Raw genomic sequence first — 20,164 nt, 5'->3', positions numbered from 1 at the left:
AAACTATTACATTAATATAGTAGATGGGCAAGTTTCAAACCCGAGACGCATGGTAGAAACCAAACGTCCCAAACAATTACATATTACCCTTACTCGTTATGTTTCTAAAACTTCAAACCAGATGCCCCAAACTTTTGCTCTGTGATTTTATCAAGACGCTCGAGCATCTCAGGCGTTAGATGCTTCTGTGAATCTCCGGTCTCCCCTCGTCTGAAGAAGACATCGTTGCTGAATTTTTCATCGGTTTTCGGCCCCACATGATACGTCCCACTTTTGTTCACCTCCAAACTACTCAAGTTCTCAAAACTGCAAAACTTTATTATTTCTTGCACAGCCCCTTCTTTCTCTTCTTCTGAAGAAAATGGATATCCTATGAACTCTGCCAACCTCTTTACGCATCCTTCTGTATCAGCTTTCAAATCCTCAAACTTAAAAAATAGCACCTTATTAGGGTTTTTCAAGCTTGCTTCCCAGTACCCCAGTACATGATCCCAAAACGGGCCTGCAAGTGCAACCCCTTTGCAAAACAACTCAAATCCTTCTTCTAGAGAGAGAAGAGGGAGTCTATATACCTTCGACCTTAGTTTTTTGGAAAATGCCCAAAAGGAAACGAGAACATCTTTCGGGTTCCTTGCAATGTACACAACCCGTGTATCTGAATCCAAAAGGGAGTTCGGCAACGATGAGTGAGGGATGTGGGATGCAAGCAATCTTGGTGAGGCCATAGAGTCGAGATACTCAACTGGATTGTCGTGGTGAACAATCAACTCTATGTAGGGCACAATATCATGAGGGTTCTTTGTGAGCAATGGATGTGACGAATAATCGCAGTCTTTCCGGTTTTTTATGGCAATCATGAGAGCCTTCACCCATGTTGTACCACACTTGGGAAAGGTGGCCAGGAAAATGTCAGAGTCCCTAGCCCTAAAATCCTGTTGTGCCCAAATCACACCTTCAAGAAAAACCTGGGGGTACCAGAAGTTCTGGTACTGGTAGTAATGCTCAGCTGCCCAGCCTGTGTCCTTAGGGAGGGTTGAGATAATTTCTTGATCAACACCAAGAGAGACAGAAGCCATAATCTAATTAAAAGACACGAAACAATTAATCTTGTAATTAATTAATATAATTCACAAGAACCACAACATTTTATGGGGTCAATTTGTGGATGCAAATGTGTTTAGTGTTCCCTTAATTCATGGACTTGACCCAGTCATAAACATATCCTATCCGCAAAATCATATGCACCAACTTCAAGCAAAACAACTCCGTGAAATTTCAACATTTTGTAAGAAATCGTCTTCTTGCATTTTTGAAGCAAAACCATCATAATTATATCATCATAATTCGAGTCTCATACCGCATTCTTTTCAATTAATAAGATTTGTAATCTATTTAGTCTATTTTGAGTTAAAATGGTTTGCAAGTAAAATTTTAATAATTTCAATTTTAGATAATTACTAGAGAGTTGATTTCTAAAAGAAAGAGCTTCAAGCCTTCAACTGCATTTCTAACAAAAACTTCCAATTCAAATTATCATTTCAACATATATATTATCATAACATTCCAACTGCATTGCTAACAATCCTTGGTTGCTGGGCAAGGGCCCGGGCTGATCCTCAGTAGCGCAAGCTCGAAACATACCGGTGGTATTGAAAGGCATATATCATATATGGTGACTTCACCTACGGCAGACACAGCAACCAGCCCTACATTTCCTTTTGGAGCACCCTCCTCCACGACCGCGACATAATCTGCTGCTTCTATGAGAGAAACACCTTTGAACTCCATAAGAGCTGCCACATCCCTTGCAACCGTGCCACGAATAATCGCTTCGGCTTTGGCCGTAGCAGAAACTGCGCAGAGATTGTTGGCATATGTCCATGCACCAATAATGGGCGTGTCCCCAATCCGGCCAACCATCTTATTGACTAATCCGCCAATAGAAGCTGCAGAAGCTAACAGTCCCAAGTTTACTATCACCATCGGCGTCTGGGGTTTCTTCCTTCTCATCTTTGTGAAGGGCTTGTGGTAAGCAAAAAATATTCACACATGTAATACCTCAGCTTTTTCTAAATTTATATATATAAACGTTAAAACAACAACCAAAATTGGCCTATTAGCTCAGCTGGTTAGAGCGTCGTGCTAATAACGCGAAGGTCGCAGGTTCGAGACCTGCATGGGCCATGTTTTTTGCATTTTTTTAAAAATTTTTTACAGTAATTTTTTTATGTTTTCACAGAATATAAAATGCCGGACACTTTTATTTTTGCATTTTTTTTTTACGATAATTTTTTATGGTTTCACAGAATACAAAATGCCGGACACTTTTATTCTGCTTTTTTAATATTGGTTTTTTTCTTATATTTTTTACGATAATTATTTTATAGCTAAATTGGTTTCTACAAGTTTCTAACCAAAAGTTGATGATACGTTTTTCAACAAGAGAGAAGTCATGAATCGAGAAAATAAGAGATGAAATTAATATGAAACCAACTAGCTCACATAATTTCTCTGTTTTCCAAATTTTTATGTGTAGGATTACGAATTCTAAAATAAAATTATTACTTTTTTAACTCATGAAGAATTAGAAATTTAGAATAATTCTACTGCTCATGTTTTAGTAAACACAATAATTCAAGAATCGAAATAATTCTAATTCGCATTCCATACAAAATAAACAAGCCGTAAAAGCTTTGATGGTACAATACAGTACTAGGTCAAGAATCAGAATAATTCTAACACTAAACCCAGTTTAGCCTTATATAAAACATTCCATCAAGAAATACTACAACGTAAACTACACGGGCTGAGAAATTACAAAGCTTGTTTCGACCCAATAAAATAAAACAAAACTGCAAAGCTTGTAAACCTTCTTGTTCTATGTACCGAGACTTCGAAAGAATGAAGTTAATCCGGTCAGTATCCCATTTAGCGTTAGGGATGTGGTGGTGGTGGTGACGGTGATGGTTGTAGGTACCCATTGCCCGTTCCTCTACTTCCGTCTTGCTTCACCGAAGATTTCAATGACTCGGGAGATCCCCGTGTGTTTAAGTTTTCTGCTTCAAGAACACCCTGAATGGACAAGAAAACCAGTCAACACAATGACGGGAGACAAACCAACATAAACGGATACAACAACAACAACCACCTTAAGGATCATAATTGCTGTCTCCCTATGTAAATCTTCATTATATGCCGTGCACACAAAACTCTGCGACACAAAATGTTTCAAGTCAAGTCAGAGAGAGAGAGAGAGGGTAAATATAGAGAATGTGAGACATACTTGTACACAGTTAGGGCAGCCACCATATCTTGAGCAGCTGCAAGATGTAAGAAGTTCGATAGCAGAAGTAAAGAGCTCCATAAATATCGGCTGAACCTATTACATGTCCAAGCATATCAGTTTCAACAGAGGGTCAACATACATATTGCTGTCCAGAGGTCAGAATTATCTCCGGAAACCAAGCCAGGGCATCGGAACGAAGCCATCTTCTGATGATTTACGAATTTGAACAAAGTTTCATCTAACTCACCTGTACAGAGACACCAGTCCCTCCACGATGCTGGTCATATAATAGAATCCTTTCTGGAAAGTAGGATTTGTCAGTAGGGTATGGACACTCTGGAGCCAAGTCAGATAAGTTGCATATTATCCGTCTGCACATGACAACATCAAGCATCACAATGCAGTCAGATGCTTTAAATTCTTAAGAAAATCTCAATGGCGAACAAGAATGTTATATAAGAAAGAGAAATGTAAGGGACTCACAAAGGCACAACGTGTAGAACAGCATGTGTTGCAGCATGCAGTCCAGCACGGAAATCAAGGTCTTTCGCCTCCACTGCTTCCCTTATCCAATGTGGAACTGGAACCCACACTGCCTGTTTGGATGAAACGATGAAACATTTTATATATACAAAAGAACCAAACAACAATTTAAAGTTTAAAAACACCAAACAATAGAACCATTGACAAAGTTAAAAAGTACTCAGGTTTACCTGTGACTCATAAGTATATTCCGGAAGTTTATGTTCAACTGATTCAAGTACCTCGTGCGTTGCTTTACATATGCTAAAGTATCCAAGCCATCTAGTTGTTACTTTGCAAGAATCTGTTCGGGCAGATGTTCTGGAAACCTTAGGTGGATGAGCCTACAACACCAGGACGTGTAGCAGGTGAGCGTTTAGAAATCATCATAACTCATAAGCATGATGAAATGCCATAGAGAGGAGTATGAGACATAAACAAAAACAAAATTCCAAGTTAATGAATTGAAAAATTGCAGAGATAACTGTTTCAAGGCACTGAACAGCGGCCAAAGCTGAACGCTGGCCTCTTCATTGTATGGGGGAGAGATACGGGCAATCCAGAAAGGGTGTACTATTGACTACTTCAATATCAGATATATGAGCCTACTCCAAATATCTAACAATAATCCTGTATAACATACAAACTTATCTGTTCCTGTATTAGTATCCAAATTCTGAGATACAAGACCATCATGGATTTCCAATCACCAGATTGACTCATGCAATTTATGGAAAGGCATTCAGAACAACGAATAAATGTTAAGAACTGACATACCATATTACCACCCATGATATGAACTCTTGTGCAATCACGGGGTTTTGTGTAATAATCCAAATTAGCTGCTTTGCATAAAGCTTCCTTACTCCACGTATCTAAGCTTGTGACCAGGTATGTATTTCCTTGGTTCATATAAACAGCACCTTTATATACCTGGAGTGAAGTATCATTAAATTGTCTAAAGAAAATTAGTAAAGATATAAATGGGGTGTGCAGAATACTTAATAGATTTCCAACAAGATAGCAAATGTACTATTAATGTGCATTATAGTTTACCTGAAAGAAAGCCTTGCCCTCCTCGATCTCTTCAAGGATTTCTTTCTTTTGCTGGTCTATAACTTTGTATTTCTCAGAATCTATTGATCGGATGCTTACTGAACGTGAAGGCATTTTCTAGAAAAAATATGCACAAATAATGTCATGTTAAAAACCAAAGCCAGTCTTCCTTAAAATATATACACAGAGCTCACTAGAGCACGCTACAAGAGGAAAAGAAACTATAACCAAAAGAACGGAAAAATCAACTCAGATAATGCAAAGAAATTATGTACCTCTTGCCCAATATAGTTCCAAATCTCAGCAGACGAATTACAAGATGGATCAAGACTCAAATACCCTTTATTTTTAAGAGGCACTATGGCACTGTTCATACCAGAGCCGAAAAACCTTTCATCATAAGACGAACTCAGGGGGTGTTCTAGAGCAGCACAAACCAAATGCTGTGCAAGAACCTACAAGGAAACAGATATCAAGAAGCACAAAATCATTATCGCCATTTCTTTAGACACAAACAAATGGAAGGAATATTGATGATGGAAAATTTTAAACCATTTGGTTCTTAGCATCGACATGGCAGCGCTCAATTGGGCTTCCAAAAAGTTTATTTGGTTGTTTCATGAAGTATTGATCAAGGGGCCCTTCAAATGCAACATACACTGCAAGAGAATGTCTCTCTCTCCTTCCAGCCCTGCCAGCTTGTTGCCACAAGCTATTAACAAAGACAGAAAAGTGCAAACAATTATGGAAAGCAATAAAATACTAAATCGTAACAATTTGAACAATAAGCTAAAGCATTGATGGCCTGGAACTATACCTAGATATACTACCAGGAAAACCCAAATGAAGAGTTGCATCTATGTGTCCAACATCAATACCCAATTCAAGGGCATTTGTTGCAGCAATACCACAAAGTTTTCCATTGAAAAAATCCCTCTCTATCTTTCTCCTATCCTGCTCCATCAGTCAATCAATTAAAAACCAGTTGTATACCTCAACCAAAATTAACTACTGGCAGAACATAATGCAGGGTGAACAGCTTTTACTAACCTCTGCAATGTAACCACCACGATAAGAACATATAGAGTCCGCTAAATTGGGTGCGGTCTCCAGAAGAATCCCACGCCTGCAGAATTATATTAATTTATTTCATGAAATAAACCTTCTTTACTATATTAGCAGTAAGTCCAAACACAAGGTAAATAACAAAACCATGGGGCTAACAATGCCATAAATCTTTAATCATATCATGTGGCATTTAGTACTGAAATACATGAAAGTGATTATACATACGTATAGCACAACACAAGTTCACAAAGCTTGCGTGTTTTGCAAAACGCAATGCAACGTAGACCATGCTGTACCATTTCAGCGAAGAGGCATGAAAGATCCATCATTGGGCTGCAAAGATTAATTAATGCATCAGGTGTTGAGGTTCCAAAACCACAAAAAGAAATCTGCATCATGACTGAGCCAAAAAAATATTGAGAGAAACAGAAGTGAATACCAGAATTTTAAGGTACTAGCAGTGTATCACATGGTAAGGTCCAACGAAACTACCATTTGCAATTCCAAGTAAGCAGCTTAATTTAACTACTAAGATACACCGCTACTTAATATGAAATATGCTAAATGTCTACTTCACAGGAGCTAGGAGGCATGTAATCATTCTTAGCAACCAAGCCACTCAAACTACCCTATGGAGACAGATCAACCTTCTTAGGGACCATCGCATGCTCATGCCCTGGACGCCTCTTAAACTATCATGGAAAGAAAAAGAGGCATTAAAACTGTGGCAGTCTAAAGATGGGAAAAATCACATGGTATAAAACTTTTCAAGCTACTCTCATTGCTAACTCAGATTTAGAATGGCATGCAAAACCACAGATCATGGTTAAAGAAATTACTCTCATTCTGCATGCCCTATATATGTAGCAAGCTTTTACCTTGAAGTATGGGGATTAGCATTTTCAACAGCAGAGTTACCATTATCCATAATATTATTGGTTGTCGTCGACGTCTGTAAAGAAACAACACTAGGCTTTAGCAAATTAACTAATATCTGAGTTGATCACAAAGAATAGGATATAGAACACCAACAGTTTGTCTTTGTAGATTCACAATAGGATTCCAAAGGACGAAAAGCTTTCTTGCAGACGGACTTCCATCATTCTGAATCAGCTCTAAAGTTGGTAGACTAGCAAGTTCCTGAAGAATCAGAATATGACAAATTGACAACTCGTCTCAGCAACCTAACAATACAATACAACAAGTGGAACATATGCATGCACAAAATTCATCTAGTTAGTTTAAATGTCTTCTCAACACCCCAAAGCTATACAGGTTGAGCTTCCCACCAACAAGGCTATGTGCTGAAACAAAATTATACAATGATAAACCAAATTTATTTTCTAAACCCCAGGCGGTCTTGTTTCTTTTACTCATCGAATCAAGATAATTGCGTACTATTGAGAACAAGCTCATAAAGGCACAAGATGAAAATCATCAAATAAAAAAAACCATCAATGTCGAACTTTGTATAACGAGATAAATGATTTTATAATTCTAATTGAAAATCTTTACCATGCAATGATCATGAGGATTTGCCGAAGTTGCAGTAGAAAACACAAAAGAAGGATCACTTCCATATACTACAAAGAAACAAACAGCTTTTTAGCTTTCCAATTTCAATGGAAAAGTAAACAAAAAGTCCCATATTTTGTAAACTCAAAGGGAAAGATTTACCATGTGAGCAGAGCCGGCGAAGTCTTCTTAATATTAGAGCAGTATGACAACCAAATGCTCCCTTATACACATGTGCCTCATCAATGACAACAAACCTAACGTATCAAATATGAAATCAATCTCTGTGGTATAATTAATGTAATAATATACCAATAAAACTGCAGTATATGAAATCAATCTCTGTGGTATAATTAATGTAATAATATACCAATAAAACTACATACTGCTCAAATAACCTGTTAAAATAACTTAAATCATAAAACACCAAAGAAACGTAAGAGCATGGCATGCAAACACACGCGCACACAGATAGATGAATCACCTGCTGACAGAAACGATTCATGAAAGTCCAAGAGACAATACCTGAGATTTTCCAAAATCCGCCGAAATCCTTTATGGTATGGCAGGAGTGATACATGCAACATATCTGGATTTGTGATTAGCTACATTCAAGCAGATAAGAATTTCAGCATAAACTTAGGAGAGGAAGCAAACTAAGTAAAATGCCAAAAATCACCAGCCTAGCATTTTGACGCAGCCATGTCCTCTCCTCCTGAGGAGTGTCACCGTCATATACACCAATGTTTAAGTCACAATTGAATCCTTTGGTTATAGCCAACAAACTTCTTAGTTGATCCTGAGCTAAAGCCTGCATCATAAATAATTGGGATTTATAAAAAATAAAATAAAATAAAAAAAATTATTTTTTATCAAACACAAGACCAAAGAAGATGGTTTTTGCATCCTATGTACAACCTTTGTTGGAAATAAATATAGAGCACAAGCGGATGAACTGTGGGACAGAGCTTCTAAGACCGGCAGATTGTAGCAAAGAGATTTTCCACTCGATGTCATTGTTGCCACAACAACATTCTTCCCAGAAAGTGAGGCTTGTATTGACTCTGCCTGTAAATATCATGAGGAAAAAAAAAAGAAAAAAGTTGAAACACATTAACCAGCTGGTTTTCCTCAGAAGGGCAGTAGCATGTAGCCTAGAAAATATCCATACCTGATGAGTATATAATTGAGTGATTCCAGTGCTACGAAGTGCAGATCTCATGTTTTCAGATAGTTCATGTGGAACTTCTACATAAGCAGCTCTCCGAGCACTAATGTCTTCAACATGCACTATCTGCATCCACAGTTTCACAGTGCAGCATTAGCAGAGGTTACAATGTACTTACTGTTAGAGACTTGACAGCATGCCAGATCCAAATGAGTCTTAGGGGCATAAGTTGTGAACAAATATTTTATTTGGAAAATGTTTCATAGCTTCCAAAAACCCAAAGTGATTATCCTACAGAGCTTCTACCTTACCTACTTCAATTTTTTGGGTATTTCACCTTTTCATTTCCCAAAATTAAACAAACAGTTACAAGAAAAGTGTAGAGAAAACCTGTCCTTTCGATCCAAGTCCCTCTCTAAGATGTTTAATCATCTCCTCTGGTTGGAATGAATCTGTTAACTGTTGACACAAAACAGTGTTACAATAGTGTCATCTCTCAGAGCATACAAAAAGAACTCCGCACTTTGAAGATCAAAAGATACTGATAACTCCAGTGAGACATAACAAAACAATTAACGTCCATTAGTCAAGGATCTGCTACCACTTCTTTTCTGTAGGTAGAAATCCTCCATCAGGTGTTCATTGTCATTCATTATCACATTAGTAGGCTGTTAAAGAACATCTAACGATAATTGCAGCCTTTTTCTAATTACTAAGCAACTTCTATTCTACATGTATTAATACCAATGGCTATTGGATCAAATGCAATCTCCTCTCCCCTTAGGTACTAACTGGATGGAGGCACCAGTTAGTATGCCAGTAAATTCACCAAGGGCACAAATGTTGGATTACAGTACAAAAACATGTCAACTCTCTACAAGTTAATTAGATGATACTGAATTGATATCACCTTCGATTTTGTTTTTCCACCTCTGTAGAGTATGAAGATTGAACATACAAGATACAACTTATGATAAACAAGGAAAACACAAAAATGGAACCTGAATAAAGTAAGTTGAGGATGAAAAGTTGAAAACCTACACAGCATCGATGTTTTCTTGAAGCTTTAGATTGATTTCGGTCAAAATAATTATTTGAAGCTGCACGTGTTACCCTTAGTCGTTTTGCTTCATTTCCTCTTGTAGCAGGACCACATTCCTTCACTGATTTGAGCAAGTCTTCCAAGGAAAAATCCATGGAAGTCTCATTTCCAGTTTTAAACTGCCATGAAAATTCATATCAAGTTGTAATCTATAGGATTCGAACACTAATAATGCTCATAAAAGACAGGCATAGAGAGAGAGAGAGAGAGCGAGAGAGAGAGAGAGAGAACAATTAGACATACCATTAACAACTCTACAGCCTCCCACAAATTACTTCTGAAAGAACTTTCCCGTATTTTCGATAAACTGATAATCTTTGAAATATCCATTTGCTTGCAAGCTAGCAAACATGAACATGACCATATGTAAACAAACTATCCAGTTAAAAGCCCATATATTTATTTTAGAAAACTCTGGAAATGGTAAAAAAAAAATTCGCACATCTTCACAATACCATATTTACGAAGATCTTCATTTCGACCATTCTGTCCTGTTGAACCATTGATAATAACAAGCACATTACCAGAACCTTCCAGCTCTGCATTCTCATTTGCAAAATGTACTACCTGCATTACCAAAGATCCAGATGGCAAAGATTATATTACACACAGTAAAGATGTACTACCTGCATTAACAAAAAACCAGATGGCATAGATTATATTACACTCAGTGTGTTCACACGGCGGCATAAATTACCTTAGGAGAAATAATGGAAAGATGCTCTATGTCCTTCATACCAAGCCTAACTCCAAATTTCCCAAGCTGGTGCAACGCTTGCTCCAAAACGATTGAGGTTGTTCTCACCTGCTGTAATTGAAGAAATGCAGAAAAAGTGTTTAAGAAAGCAAATGCCTTCATGATTATCTTCAACCACGCTGGACACAAGCATGAACTACTATTGCCTTTATGCAGTCCGGTGCCAAAGCCCTGTTGCCGCAAAACAGCTCTTCTCCACAACAAGCAGTCCCGGGAATAAGGGTCTGATAAACAACTCACCGTCTCCAAAACCTCAATAAACCTTTTAAAAGTCTGTTCATCAAGGACACTTCTATTTCTACTAGAACGCAATATATCCAATACAATGTCATCACAATCAAAAGTTCCCATTTTTCGCTTTGCTCCACAAGAGCGAGAACTAGTGGCTTCATCATTTACCTCACTTCTACCTCCAAGATTGAAACTTCCTACACTAGGCCCCTTCGGAGTTTTATCATTTGAATTGTCATGTAAAAAGGTTAAGTCTTCCATCATATCAGACCACACCGAATCAGCAAACTTCTTAATCGAGCTTTTACTAGGACAATTCACTGGTGTTTTCGTTTGTTCAGATTTCGGGGTCTCATTACAATTCGGGTCTTTCTTAGTAAATGGGGCAAGCACTAGAAACTCACCCGGACGAATGTTGAGCCTTCCAATCTGACTCTGCAGCCTCAACTTCTCACCCTGACACACAATTACACAAAAAAAAGAAGATAGTAAATTGCAACATTTCCCTTGTTGGCCTTCTCCCACTCCAAATTAAGAAGGGTGTTTTTCTAAAGTATTCCGCTTTGAAGTGTTTTTCTCTAAAGTGTAATCCCGTCTAAGACTTACATGTAAAAGACCCTAATTTGAAAACAAAGAGAAGGAGAGAAAGAATTGCTACCTTGAAAAAAAGGTGAAAATTGGGGGAGCTTTTGGCTGGTGGGAAAAATTGCTTGAGAAGGAGCTTGAGGCCGTCGATGGTTTCGTCGACCGGGACCGAAATCGTGGCCGGTTTGCCTTCCAGCGCACGGACCTGGATCTCAATCAGGCCTTCCGCCATGCTCCAATTGCTTCTCTCCCAAGCTTCGGAATTCTCACTGGCAGCAAGGGTTTCTTCTGGTTTTTTGCTTTTTGGGTTTGGCGGGGGAATTTCAGGCTGTCACTCTCTCTCTCTCTCTCTCTCTCTCTCTCTCTGATTGTAACTTTTATTTGGCGCAGGTCACGTGCAGTTTTGGTGCTTGACACGTGACATTGCACTAGGCCCAAATGATGTTCTATCCTAGGCCCAAGGGAACATTAAAAACCCCATGGCAATTGTGTATCTTGTGGGCCAACATTTTATCAATCATGCTGACAAACTTTCAGGTAATTCAATTGGTTAAGAGTCTTTTAGAGCGTCTCTAATCTTTAGATTAAAATCTAAAATTTTTAATCCAGAAACAATTTTTCTACTTTAACTCTTTTCAGTTAAATTTTTAGCCCGATATTATTAAATAATAAATTTAAGATAATTTTTTTGTTCAACTAACGTTTTAAAAATAAAATTAAAAATTATGTAGACTATTCTAATTTAATTTTATGAACATTTTATCATAAAAATATTTAGATTCCGATAAATATTGAAAAATCACTAAATCAACACCATAAAACTCGTGGAACGCTATGAATAATATGAAACTTATTAAAAAAAAATTATTACTTTAGCCGTTGGATTTAAATTTAGACCGTTAGATTTCTTTTTTTTTATAGGTGGATTTGATCATATTAGATCTTAGATGTTAGATTCAATGAATTTATAAATATAAAACTAAAAAATGCACATATATGACAGGCCGGCCCACTAAACCAGAGGAATCTTGGCCTAAATTTGCCCCATAAATGAATTTTGTGTTAAAAATCATATTTGCCTCTAGGGTTGGAGCAAATTGGAGTAAGTTTAGAACCTAAAATTTGAGTTTACTCCAAAGGTTGGAGTAGGTCTTAGTACTACAGTTTAGTGGTATTCCTCTTCACTTGTAAGTGAGAGATCTTAAGTTCAATTCCCGCCAAAAGAAAATTTGAACCACATTATTGCTAGCCCATTACGAGGCTTAATTCACTCTTCCAACCCTAAAGTAGAAATATCGTTTGTTCAAATAAAATTAAAAATTAAAAAAAAAAAAAAAAAAAAAAACCTTAGTTAAAAGCATTTATTTTGCAATCGAGGTCACATGTCCTTAATGTTCTCCTCCAATCACTCATCATGCTCATCAACACTCATCCATGTTTATTTTGTTGACATTTTATGGCCTTAATTGCTTAATTTCTTAATTTTCTTTGACAATAGTAATTTTATATCTTAAACCCCTCTTTGTTTATGCCAATCAATTTTCTTTTCTTTCTTTTTTTACTATTGAAGACTAGAAAAGGGGGAGGAATGTTAGGCAAGTGAGAAGAAAATATTCACTCTTTCAACCCTAATGTAGAAATATCCTTTGTTAAAAATAAAAACAAAAAAACTTACTTAGTTAAAAGCGTTTATTTTGCAATCGATGTTACATGTCCTTAATATCCTCCTCCAATCACTCATCCTTGTTTATTTTGTTGACTTTTTATAGCCTTAATTGCTTAATTTCTTAATTTTCTTTGACAATAGTAATTTTATATCTTAAACCCCTCTTTGTTTATGCCAATCAATTTTCTTTTCTTTCTTTCTTTACTTTTGAAGACTAGAAAAGAGGGAGGAATGTTAGGCAAGTGAGAAGAAAAAATTAACGCTTTCAATCCTAAAGTAGAAATATCGTTTGTTCAAAAAAAAAAAAAAAACTTAATTAGTTAAAAGCGTTTATTTTGCAATCGAGGTTACTTGTCCTTAATGTCCTCCTCCAATCACTCATCCTTGTTTATTTTGTTGACTTTTTATAGCCTTAATTTCTTAATTTTCTTTGACAATAGTAATTTTATGTCTTAAACCCCTCTTTGTTTATGCCAATCAATTTACTTTTCTTTCTTTTTCAACTATTGAAGACTAGAAAAGGGGGAGGAATGTTAGGCAAGTGAGAAAAAAAATGATAATTACATTTTTTTTTTCTTCTTCTACGCACTTTTCTTTATTTATGATCAGATTGAATAAATTAAATATAAATAACGAACATGATTGCAAAGAGGTTTGTATTTCTGATCCACAAAATAAATAAATCAATTATAAACAGCATGATTAAAAAGAAGTTTGTATGGAGAAAAAAACACATGTGATTCTCATTTTTTTATGCGAAAATCACTTGCCTAATTTGGACTCTCTCCCTTTGATTGTATTATTTTGACATTATAAATTGCCTTATTTCATTGTTTTGCAGAAATATTATTCTTTGCCAAATTGAATGATCACCGACCAATCACCAACCTATGTTCAAATTATTTGAAATGGCAGAAGAAACAGTGAGTAATCCATAAGCGTGACGTTTAGGTTTCAAACTTACATGCAAAGTAAATATTCTGGAAGATATATATATTCTAGCCCATCATATTTGAAGGGGAACAACTTTCTTCTGCATCCGTGAAAAGCCTACCAGAAATTAACATCATGGACCATTCTGCCGTTGAAAAAACTAGTGTGGATCTATATATACACGTATACATACACATATAGATGCATATATTACAATCTGCATTGTTAGCAGCTACAGAAATTGAAAGAAAGAAGAGAATCCGCCATGGCTGCTGTGACTAGCAAGCTCCTCCTCCTCATTGCAGCTCTTGCATTAACGTGTTGTACCCCTACCACAGAGGGTTTGAAACGCAGCATCACAAGAATGCAGTTCTACATGCACGACGTCGTAGGCGGGCCAAACCCGACCGCAGTAAGAGTTGCAGGCCGGTTGTCCAACTACACAGGCACGGACCCAATCGCCGCCCTTTTCGGGTCAGTTTACATGATGGACAATCCTCTCACGGCCACGCCTGACCCCAAGTCCGCCCTGATGGGACGGGCGCAAGGGATATACTCCATGGCCTCGCAACGGGACGAGTTCAGCCTCCTCATGACACTAACGTATGGGTTCACTGGTGGAGCTTACAACGGCAGCACATTTAGCGTGGTGGGTCGGAACCCGGTGATGAGCGAAGAGAGGGAGATGCCGGTCCTTGGAGGCACCGGCATGTTTAGGCTTGCTCGCGGATTTTGCATTGCAAGAACTCATTCTGCGCACCAAATGGACGCAATTATCGGATACAATGTCACGCTCATACACTACTAGAAGATTTATAATGTTACACACAATTTCTCAGATTAATTAGATCATACCGCTATATTTATTAATAATTTTTGGTGTTTGACCGCCACTGTATTAATATAACATGATTTTTTTTTGGCATGAATTAGGGGATGATTTGCCAGCAATAATAATTACATAATTTTCTTTTCTTTTTCGTTTTACAATGTTTAGCAACATAACTGACTAATTACTAATTATGGATTAACACTGTAACTCCCTTGACATTCATCCCCCTTTTTTCAAATTCAAATAGTCATTTAAGTTTTGCCTCCTCTCTCTCTCTCTCTCTCTCTCTCTCTCTCTCTCTCTCTCTCTCTCAAATTGAGATAATCAAAATGTGCAGCACACCATGGACAATGACAAGGCTAGTGAGATGGCGCGTGAAGGGCTGGGCTTCATGTTTCTTGGCTTGCAGGTTTCCTTTGGGTAAGCGCAATGATCGATAAAACATTCAAATAAAACCCCATTTAGGAGGTATTTGATCTTAACTATCGTAGTTTATTTCAAATCGGGTAATCCTTTTTGTTTTTCTTCTTCTTTTTTGTTTATATAGATGATGAACCAGCCGGGAGATTTTGCCCTGCAATGCCGCAATTGCCAATACGAAACATGGCTCTCGATACGCAGGGCGAAAGCAGAAGCAATGAGATGGGGAAAAAGATGTCGCGGCACAAAAAATGTGACAGAGAGCGACGATTAAGACATGGTCCTAAACAAGTTAAAGACAGCAGTTCCCCGGTCGAAAATACGAGTTCTAATGACTCAAGCTGCAGGCCACATTTTTCAGATGAGGAGGAGTATATAGTGTTCTGCTTTAAAGAAGATGGAGCATTTGAAGTTGTGAAAAACGGCAAAGTGGAAGCGTCGAACGTGAGAGATTGCGCGTCAAGAAACTCGCCGAGGCATGTCAATCGGAAGGTTAGGAATTGCGACAGTGTTGATGACCGAGAGAAGGGGAAATTTCCCCTTTAAAAGAAGGTTAATTTGATTAATTTCTTTTGCTTTTGTTTGATCAAAACAGCTTAGTTATGGGGAGGATACAAAGGCAGTTGAAAGGCGTAGCAATGAGGAGAGGTTGACTGGAAAAGCTTATGATATTTACCCCACAAATGATGGAAAATCTATCATCTTTGACCAAAAGGTAGAGTCCCTTCTTTTATGTTTCAAATTTTCCTTTCCAAAGAATATGCACGTTCGTTATAAACTGTGATTTGTCTGTACGAAGGAATGACTGCTTACATGTAAAAGTAATTCTACCTTATATCTTCTTTTCTTGAAATATAATTATTTTGCAAAGGACGAGGAAGACGAGGAAACCTACTCCGGTCAAGAACCGCCTCCGAGTAGCAATGTCGAGAATCGTCCGACCGTGTCAGTTGAATCAAGCGATTCAAATCAATCGGACGGCAGCACAGGCTCCTTCGCGTTTCCGGTGTACGTTACCAAATACGTTGTTTTACAATATAGTTAGGCAATTAATTAAATTAATACATGATTAATTCCTGATAATACTTGTGCGAAATCATGATCACAGGTTGGGATGGGAATGGACTGGCAGTCCTGTGCAAATGCCGAAATCGGAAGCCATGGACTTGAGAAAGCACAAGGCTCGCTGCATCGGCTTCCAGTTTCAATGCTGTAGATTCTGAAATTTGCAATGTGTTTCTCTCAAATTTTTACCCCTTGAGATTAGATTAAGCATAAGCAAATTTTTGTGTCTAGTAGAAGTAATAAAACGATCGCCATTTACGGTTCATACGTTTGTGCTTGTATCTTTGGACCGTATTTAGCGTCCGATCGACTGGCATGACCTCCAAACTGCTGAATTCGAACAGACGAAGTACCAATTCATTGTGTTTTCAGAAAAGCAATTCGATCTTCGTGTTCATTTAGCGAAAACAGAAGATAATAATAAAACGTTTGATCGAGGGAGAAATCACGTACGATTATCAACAAAAATCACGTATATCATCCCGAAAACTAGATAAACAAGAAAAGAAAGACTCACATTTCACATAACCCAGCAAAAGGGAAGAAATAAAACAAAAATATACAACAATAAACAATAATTCAAGCAGACTCACCGCAACGCAAAGCCGGTCAATACCTAGCGGCGCTAAACCTAAATCATGTGAGAACAAATGACTGAAGATGTAACCTTGCACTGCCTGCAGCGGCAATAGATTCTTCGTCTTGCTTTTCTTTCGCAGCGGCAACAGCAGCGACGTATGCTCTTCTAGCTTCTTCCATTTTCTTCATATGTGCCTCATCCAAATCATCCTGTTCATTAAAGCAAGGATCTTTAAGTTGCAAGGAATGCAGCAGCCAACACGCAGATACACATACATGAACAAACAATTCTCAACACATGCGATTCAGTTAACCACACACAGTAACCAAGTAATGAACGAACAGATATCTGAAAATTTAACAGTAATGATACAGGAATCTGATTGCAACATAGAGGGGTCTCAAGCGATTAGTTAGTATATAAAACAACAAATGACAGAACAAACCAAAAAATATAAAAAGGAAATGAACCACCATATCCAAGGGACAGGGTTGTGAACTTACAATGTGAGGAAGATGATCCACAGTATTCGTTGAAATATCATAATCTTCACCGTATACAACGGGATCAGCTTTCATCAAGCTTTCAAATAGGAGCATAAATGATGACATCTGTCCTTTCAAAGAGTCTTGCTCTCCTTGGAGCTTCTCCACTTTCCTGTTGGATGTCATCACTTCCCACTGTAACTTTTCCAAAGCAGCTTGCTTGTCTGCAAGCTTAATCTGTGAAAAAGGACGGATGTTAATAACGTTATAATTCACAAAAAAGAGCGTGTGTGCATCAGAGAGAGAGAGAGTCCGTGATGATATTCCAGTTTAGGCAAGTGGCTATATTGTGGTCTAGATTAAACCAAAAGTTAATAAGAAGATCCGAACATTTTATAAAATAATAAAGAACACGGATATCTGTTTCTGCATTAACACAGGTAACGTTTCAGACAATCGTGCCAATTTGGATAAAGATCAAAACTAATGTCACAATTAATATTACAACCACAGTTCACAAGTGCAAAATTCCAGATGGAATAATGTCAGGTATCACAATTCAATAAAATATCATGAGAATTCTCTAATCACCGCCAAGGCACCAAGTGATGCATACATACCTTTGCATCAGAGAGTTGTTGCTTAACAGCCTTTATTACTGCATCTTTTTCCAAAACTTGTTGCTTATATTCATTCAGTTTTGCTTGAACTGCATTCATTTGGTCCTTTGAGATCTCCGATGACTTTAAAAGTTCCTCCTTCTCTGCTACTTTCTTTTGCAAATCTTCCACCTGTACCCTTAATGTATCCAACTCTTCTTTTTCCACTGCCGAAGCCCTCGAGGAAAAACTTGAAAAGCTGTCAGCATCAAGGCTGCCAGCATTTTTGCTTGAGTCCTTGTCACCATGATCCCTCTTCTTTCTCGCGGGAATGGATTGAGCCGCATTCCTCCCTTTTTGTTCAACCTTTAGAAGATAAGAGGAGAGGAACATTAGGAACCCATTTGAGAATCATGCAAAGAAATAAAATTGATCGAAGTTAGGAATACAGAAGACTTTTATAACCCTTAAAAAAACTGAACTGACATACGAAGTAAGAGCTTTAGAATCAAATGAAATCCCAAGGATGATTGGTAATGGAAATTTGGCATCAATAATCCACCGAATCGAATGAACCTCTTAAATTTTGCATTACTTGTTTCCTCATAAGGAATGTACAAACTAAACAAACCATAAAGGAAAATAAATTATTTGAGGCCTTGGAACACACTCAGATGTCAAATTCTTCGAACGACACCAATCGATAGTCCAAACACCACCAATTTTACATTCCATCATGGTAAAAGCGAAACCTAGACAGTTTTTACTGCAACTATAAAAGCACACAATTTTCCCTCATAAATCACAGTTAATTGTTCTTAAATTAATAAAGCTATCAAAACAATACGAGTAGCAAGCATTACTTGTGTGCATAGTAACTGTAACAAAATTTAAAGAATGCCATTGTTCATCACAGAGATTAGCAATCACAAGTTCCGAAAACCGAAACATCATACTTTTTTGGATAAGGATTCTCTTGAAGGTGTCTTGGTGTACGCCACCGAACCCCGCCGCGTAAACGAATTGCTAGCTTTCCGATCCTGAAAGATTTTTTCCATGAAATCGTGAAAGAAGCAAAAAAAATCACTAATTTCAAAATCCCCATTCAATTTTCTTCAAAACCCAATCAGAAACAAGCAAAGCAGCAACCTTTAAAACTACCCAATTCATCCCAAGTCCGCCAGTAACGGTTATTTTCCCCAATTTTCTCGGCAACCAAACACATTGGAAAGAAAATCCCAGAAAGCCCTGAAATTCACAGTTCAAGAGAGAGAGAGAGAGAGGGATTACGATGAGGGACTGGACAAGAGGCACGATCTCGACGAGGTCTTTGAAGAGGACGCGATCGAGATTGCTGTTGGTGGCGGTGGAGGAGTGAGCCAGTGAGGACTGAGTAGGGCGGTGAGTCGGGGACGAGTTGACATCCCCGGAAAGCCAGGATTTCGGGTCCCCGAAATTCCTCGAATTGTCCTGCGATTCCAGGAAGTGCTGCGGGTCGTACATCCTCCTTCTTCCCCGATTTTTTTTTCTTTCTGAAAACAAAATTCAAAAATCAAAAGTTGCAGAGATAGAGTGGCACAGTCGGGGGCAGCAGCGTTTTCAAAAACAGTTTCCTTTTCGAACAATCGATTTCTCAACGAATAGTGCGTTTTACCAAAATGTCCTCTCTTTTACCAACAAAAGAAATTAAATTGGAAACTTGGCCAAAATAAATATTTTTCAAATCTCAATTGCTGAGTTGAGGAGTTTCTCGCTATGTGGTCGATTTTTAGTTATTGTGTCATCAAATTTTTATAATTATGTTGTTGATATTTAATTGATTTCTATAAATTAAATTGAACCAACTTAAAGGCAAGCTCACATTTATATTTGATGGTTCATTGAGTCTACAATATGAATCAAAAAGTTCGAATTTTTATTACAAACTTTTAAACATGTTTTTGGGAGCTTGAACGGCTTCAGATGCCCAAAATCAATTGTAAATGATAGCAAAGCAATGTGTTTGAACCGGGACATTGCACGCTTTTTGGTAAGGTATTATGCTCCTAAACCAGAGCTCGGAAATCCAATCTGTAAATTCTCTTTGTGTGTTACGTCTTTTATGTTGCCATATCGGTTGAATTCAATATTTTCAACTTTAATTTTGCTTTCCAGAATTTGAAACATTTTATTTTCTTTAATTTTCTTCGTCAAAATTGACCTACATCTTGTCCTACATCAAAGATACATCATGAACTAGTTAAATTGATCCAATTTTAAGTTTAAAGTAATTAAATCTGTTCGGAGTTTCAAGT

General features: G+C 37.5%; 4 protein-coding genes, 1 non-coding gene and 1 pseudogene across 8 annotated transcripts; 3 read left to right on the top strand and 3 right to left on the bottom strand.

The window, feature by feature from the left end:
• Positions 1-104: 104 nt before the first annotated feature.
• On the bottom strand, positions 105-2,010 carry LOC137712404 (cytosolic sulfotransferase 5 pseudogene; annotated as a pseudogene).
• Positions 2,011-2,110: 100 nt separating this feature from the next.
• Positions 2,111-2,184, top strand: TRNAI-AAU (transfer RNA isoleucine (anticodon AAU)). The gene has a single exon. It is a non-coding gene; the product is annotated as a tRNA-Ile (tRNA).
• A 463-nt stretch (positions 2,185-2,647) lies between these two features.
• LOC137713096 (UBQ, helicase-c and DEAD-like helicase domain-containing protein) lies at positions 2,648-11,656 on the bottom strand. Of its 4 annotated transcripts, XM_088684252.1 has the most exons (28): positions 11,364-11,651; positions 10,415-11,161; positions 10,173-10,284; positions 9,961-10,058; positions 9,657-9,836; positions 9,006-9,074; positions 8,619-8,741; positions 8,366-8,515; positions 8,127-8,258; positions 7,973-8,052; positions 7,610-7,704; positions 7,448-7,515; positions 6,965-7,072; positions 6,811-6,884; positions 6,580-6,624; positions 6,158-6,265; positions 5,915-5,990; positions 5,682-5,818; positions 5,417-5,576; positions 5,140-5,319; positions 4,865-4,981; positions 4,586-4,741; positions 4,000-4,152; positions 3,770-3,882; positions 3,534-3,657; positions 3,284-3,379; positions 3,149-3,211; positions 2,648-3,072 (listed from the first exon to the last, which is right to left on the bottom strand). In XM_088684252.1, the coding sequence occupies exons 1-28, from the start codon at positions 11,520-11,522 to the stop codon at positions 2,935-2,937; spliced, it is 3,861 nt and encodes a 1,286-aa protein (XP_088540378.1). In that variant the 5' UTR covers positions 11,523-11,651; the 3' UTR covers positions 2,648-2,934. The 4 variants fall into 4 exon arrangements, with proteins under 4 accessions (XP_088540378.1, XP_068308451.1, XP_068308453.1 ...); XM_068452350.2 differs by lacking the exon at positions 6,580-6,624 and having other exon boundaries at positions 11,364-11,656; XM_088684253.1 differs by lacking the exon at positions 3,149-3,211 and having other exon boundaries at positions 2,796-3,072.
• A 2,143-nt stretch (positions 11,657-13,799) lies between these two features.
• Positions 13,800-14,864, top strand: LOC137712084 (dirigent protein 23). The gene has a single exon (XM_068451228.2). It carries the CDS (start codon positions 14,155-14,157, stop codon positions 14,695-14,697), a length of 543 nt encoding a protein of 180 aa, XP_068307329.1. The 5' UTR covers positions 13,800-14,154; the 3' UTR covers positions 14,698-14,864.
• Positions 14,865-14,963: 99 nt separating this feature from the next.
• Positions 14,964-16,562, top strand: LOC137713518 (protein BREAKING OF ASYMMETRY IN THE STOMATAL LINEAGE-like). Its single transcript, XM_068452824.2, has 5 exons — positions 14,964-15,141; positions 15,269-15,633; positions 15,737-15,856; positions 16,013-16,149; positions 16,250-16,562. Exons 1-5 carry the CDS (start codon positions 15,051-15,053, stop codon positions 16,362-16,364), a joined length of 828 nt encoding a protein of 275 aa, XP_068308925.1. The 5' UTR covers positions 14,964-15,050; the 3' UTR covers positions 16,365-16,562.
• Positions 16,563-16,634: 72 nt separating this feature from the next.
• LOC137713517 (protein MICROTUBULE BINDING PROTEIN 2C) lies at positions 16,635-19,593 on the bottom strand. Its single transcript, XM_068452822.2, has 5 exons — positions 19,161-19,593; positions 18,827-18,910; positions 17,892-18,236; positions 17,290-17,508; positions 16,635-16,995 (listed from the first exon to the last, which is right to left on the bottom strand). The coding sequence occupies exons 1-5, from the start codon at positions 19,371-19,373 to the stop codon at positions 16,843-16,845; spliced, it is 1,014 nt and encodes a 337-aa protein (XP_068308923.1). The 5' UTR covers positions 19,374-19,593; the 3' UTR covers positions 16,635-16,842.
• Between the last annotated feature and the right edge of the window lie 571 nt (positions 19,594-20,164).

The sequence above is a fragment of the Pyrus communis genome, chromosome 14, assembly GCF_041283825.1.
Source record: "Pyrus communis isolate YQ-2024b chromosome 14, ASM4128382v1, whole genome shotgun sequence".
Taxonomy (NCBI): domain Eukaryota; kingdom Viridiplantae; phylum Streptophyta; class Magnoliopsida; order Rosales; family Rosaceae; genus Pyrus; species Pyrus communis.
The sequence above is the reverse complement of the archived record's forward strand: the minus strand, read 5'-3'. Positions and strand labels throughout refer to the sequence as shown.

What these genes read in the sequence shown, in the direction of transcription:
- LOC137713096 (XM_088684252.1), bottom strand. Translation starts at nt 11,522, where the DNA reads ATGGCGGAAGGCCTGATTGAGATCCAGGTCCGTGCGCTGGAAGGCAAA. An exon ending in TCGATGCTAAGAACCAAATG is followed by an intron (nt 5,320 to 5,416) that starts GTTTAAAATTTT and finishes GTTTCCTTGTAG; the next exon opens with GTTCTTGCACAGCATTTGGT. An exon ending in GGAACTATATTGGGCAAGAG is followed by an intron (nt 4,982 to 5,139) that starts GTACATAATTTC and finishes TATTTTTTCTAG; the next exon opens with AAAATGCCTTCACGTTCAGT.
- LOC137712084 (XM_068451228.2), top strand. Translation starts at nt 14,155, where the DNA reads ATGGCTGCTGTGACTAGCAAGCTCCTCCTCCTCATTGCAGCTCTTGCA.
- LOC137713518 (XM_068452824.2), top strand. Translation starts at nt 15,051, where the DNA reads ATGTGCAGCACACCATGGACAATGACAAGGCTAGTGAGATGGCGCGTG. An exon ending in GGCTTGCAGGTTTCCTTTGG is followed by an intron (nt 15,142 to 15,268) that starts GTAAGCGCAATG and finishes TTGTTTATATAG; the next exon opens with ATGATGAACCAGCCGGGAGA. An exon ending in CGAGGCATGTCAATCGGAAG is followed by an intron (nt 15,634 to 15,736) that starts GTTAGGAATTGC and finishes TGATCAAAACAG; the next exon opens with CTTAGTTATGGGGAGGATAC.
- LOC137713517 (XM_068452822.2), bottom strand. Translation starts at nt 19,373, where the DNA reads ATGTACGACCCGCAGCACTTCCTGGAATCGCAGGACAATTCGAGGAAT. An exon ending in GAGAATCCTTATCCAAAAAA is followed by an intron (nt 18,237 to 18,826) that starts GTATGATGTTTC and finishes TATCTTCTAAAG; the next exon opens with GTTGAACAAAAAGGGAGGAA. An exon ending in AACAACTCTCTGATGCAAAG is followed by an intron (nt 17,509 to 17,891) that starts GTATGTATGCAT and finishes CCTTTTTCACAG; the next exon opens with ATTAAGCTTGCAGACAAGCA.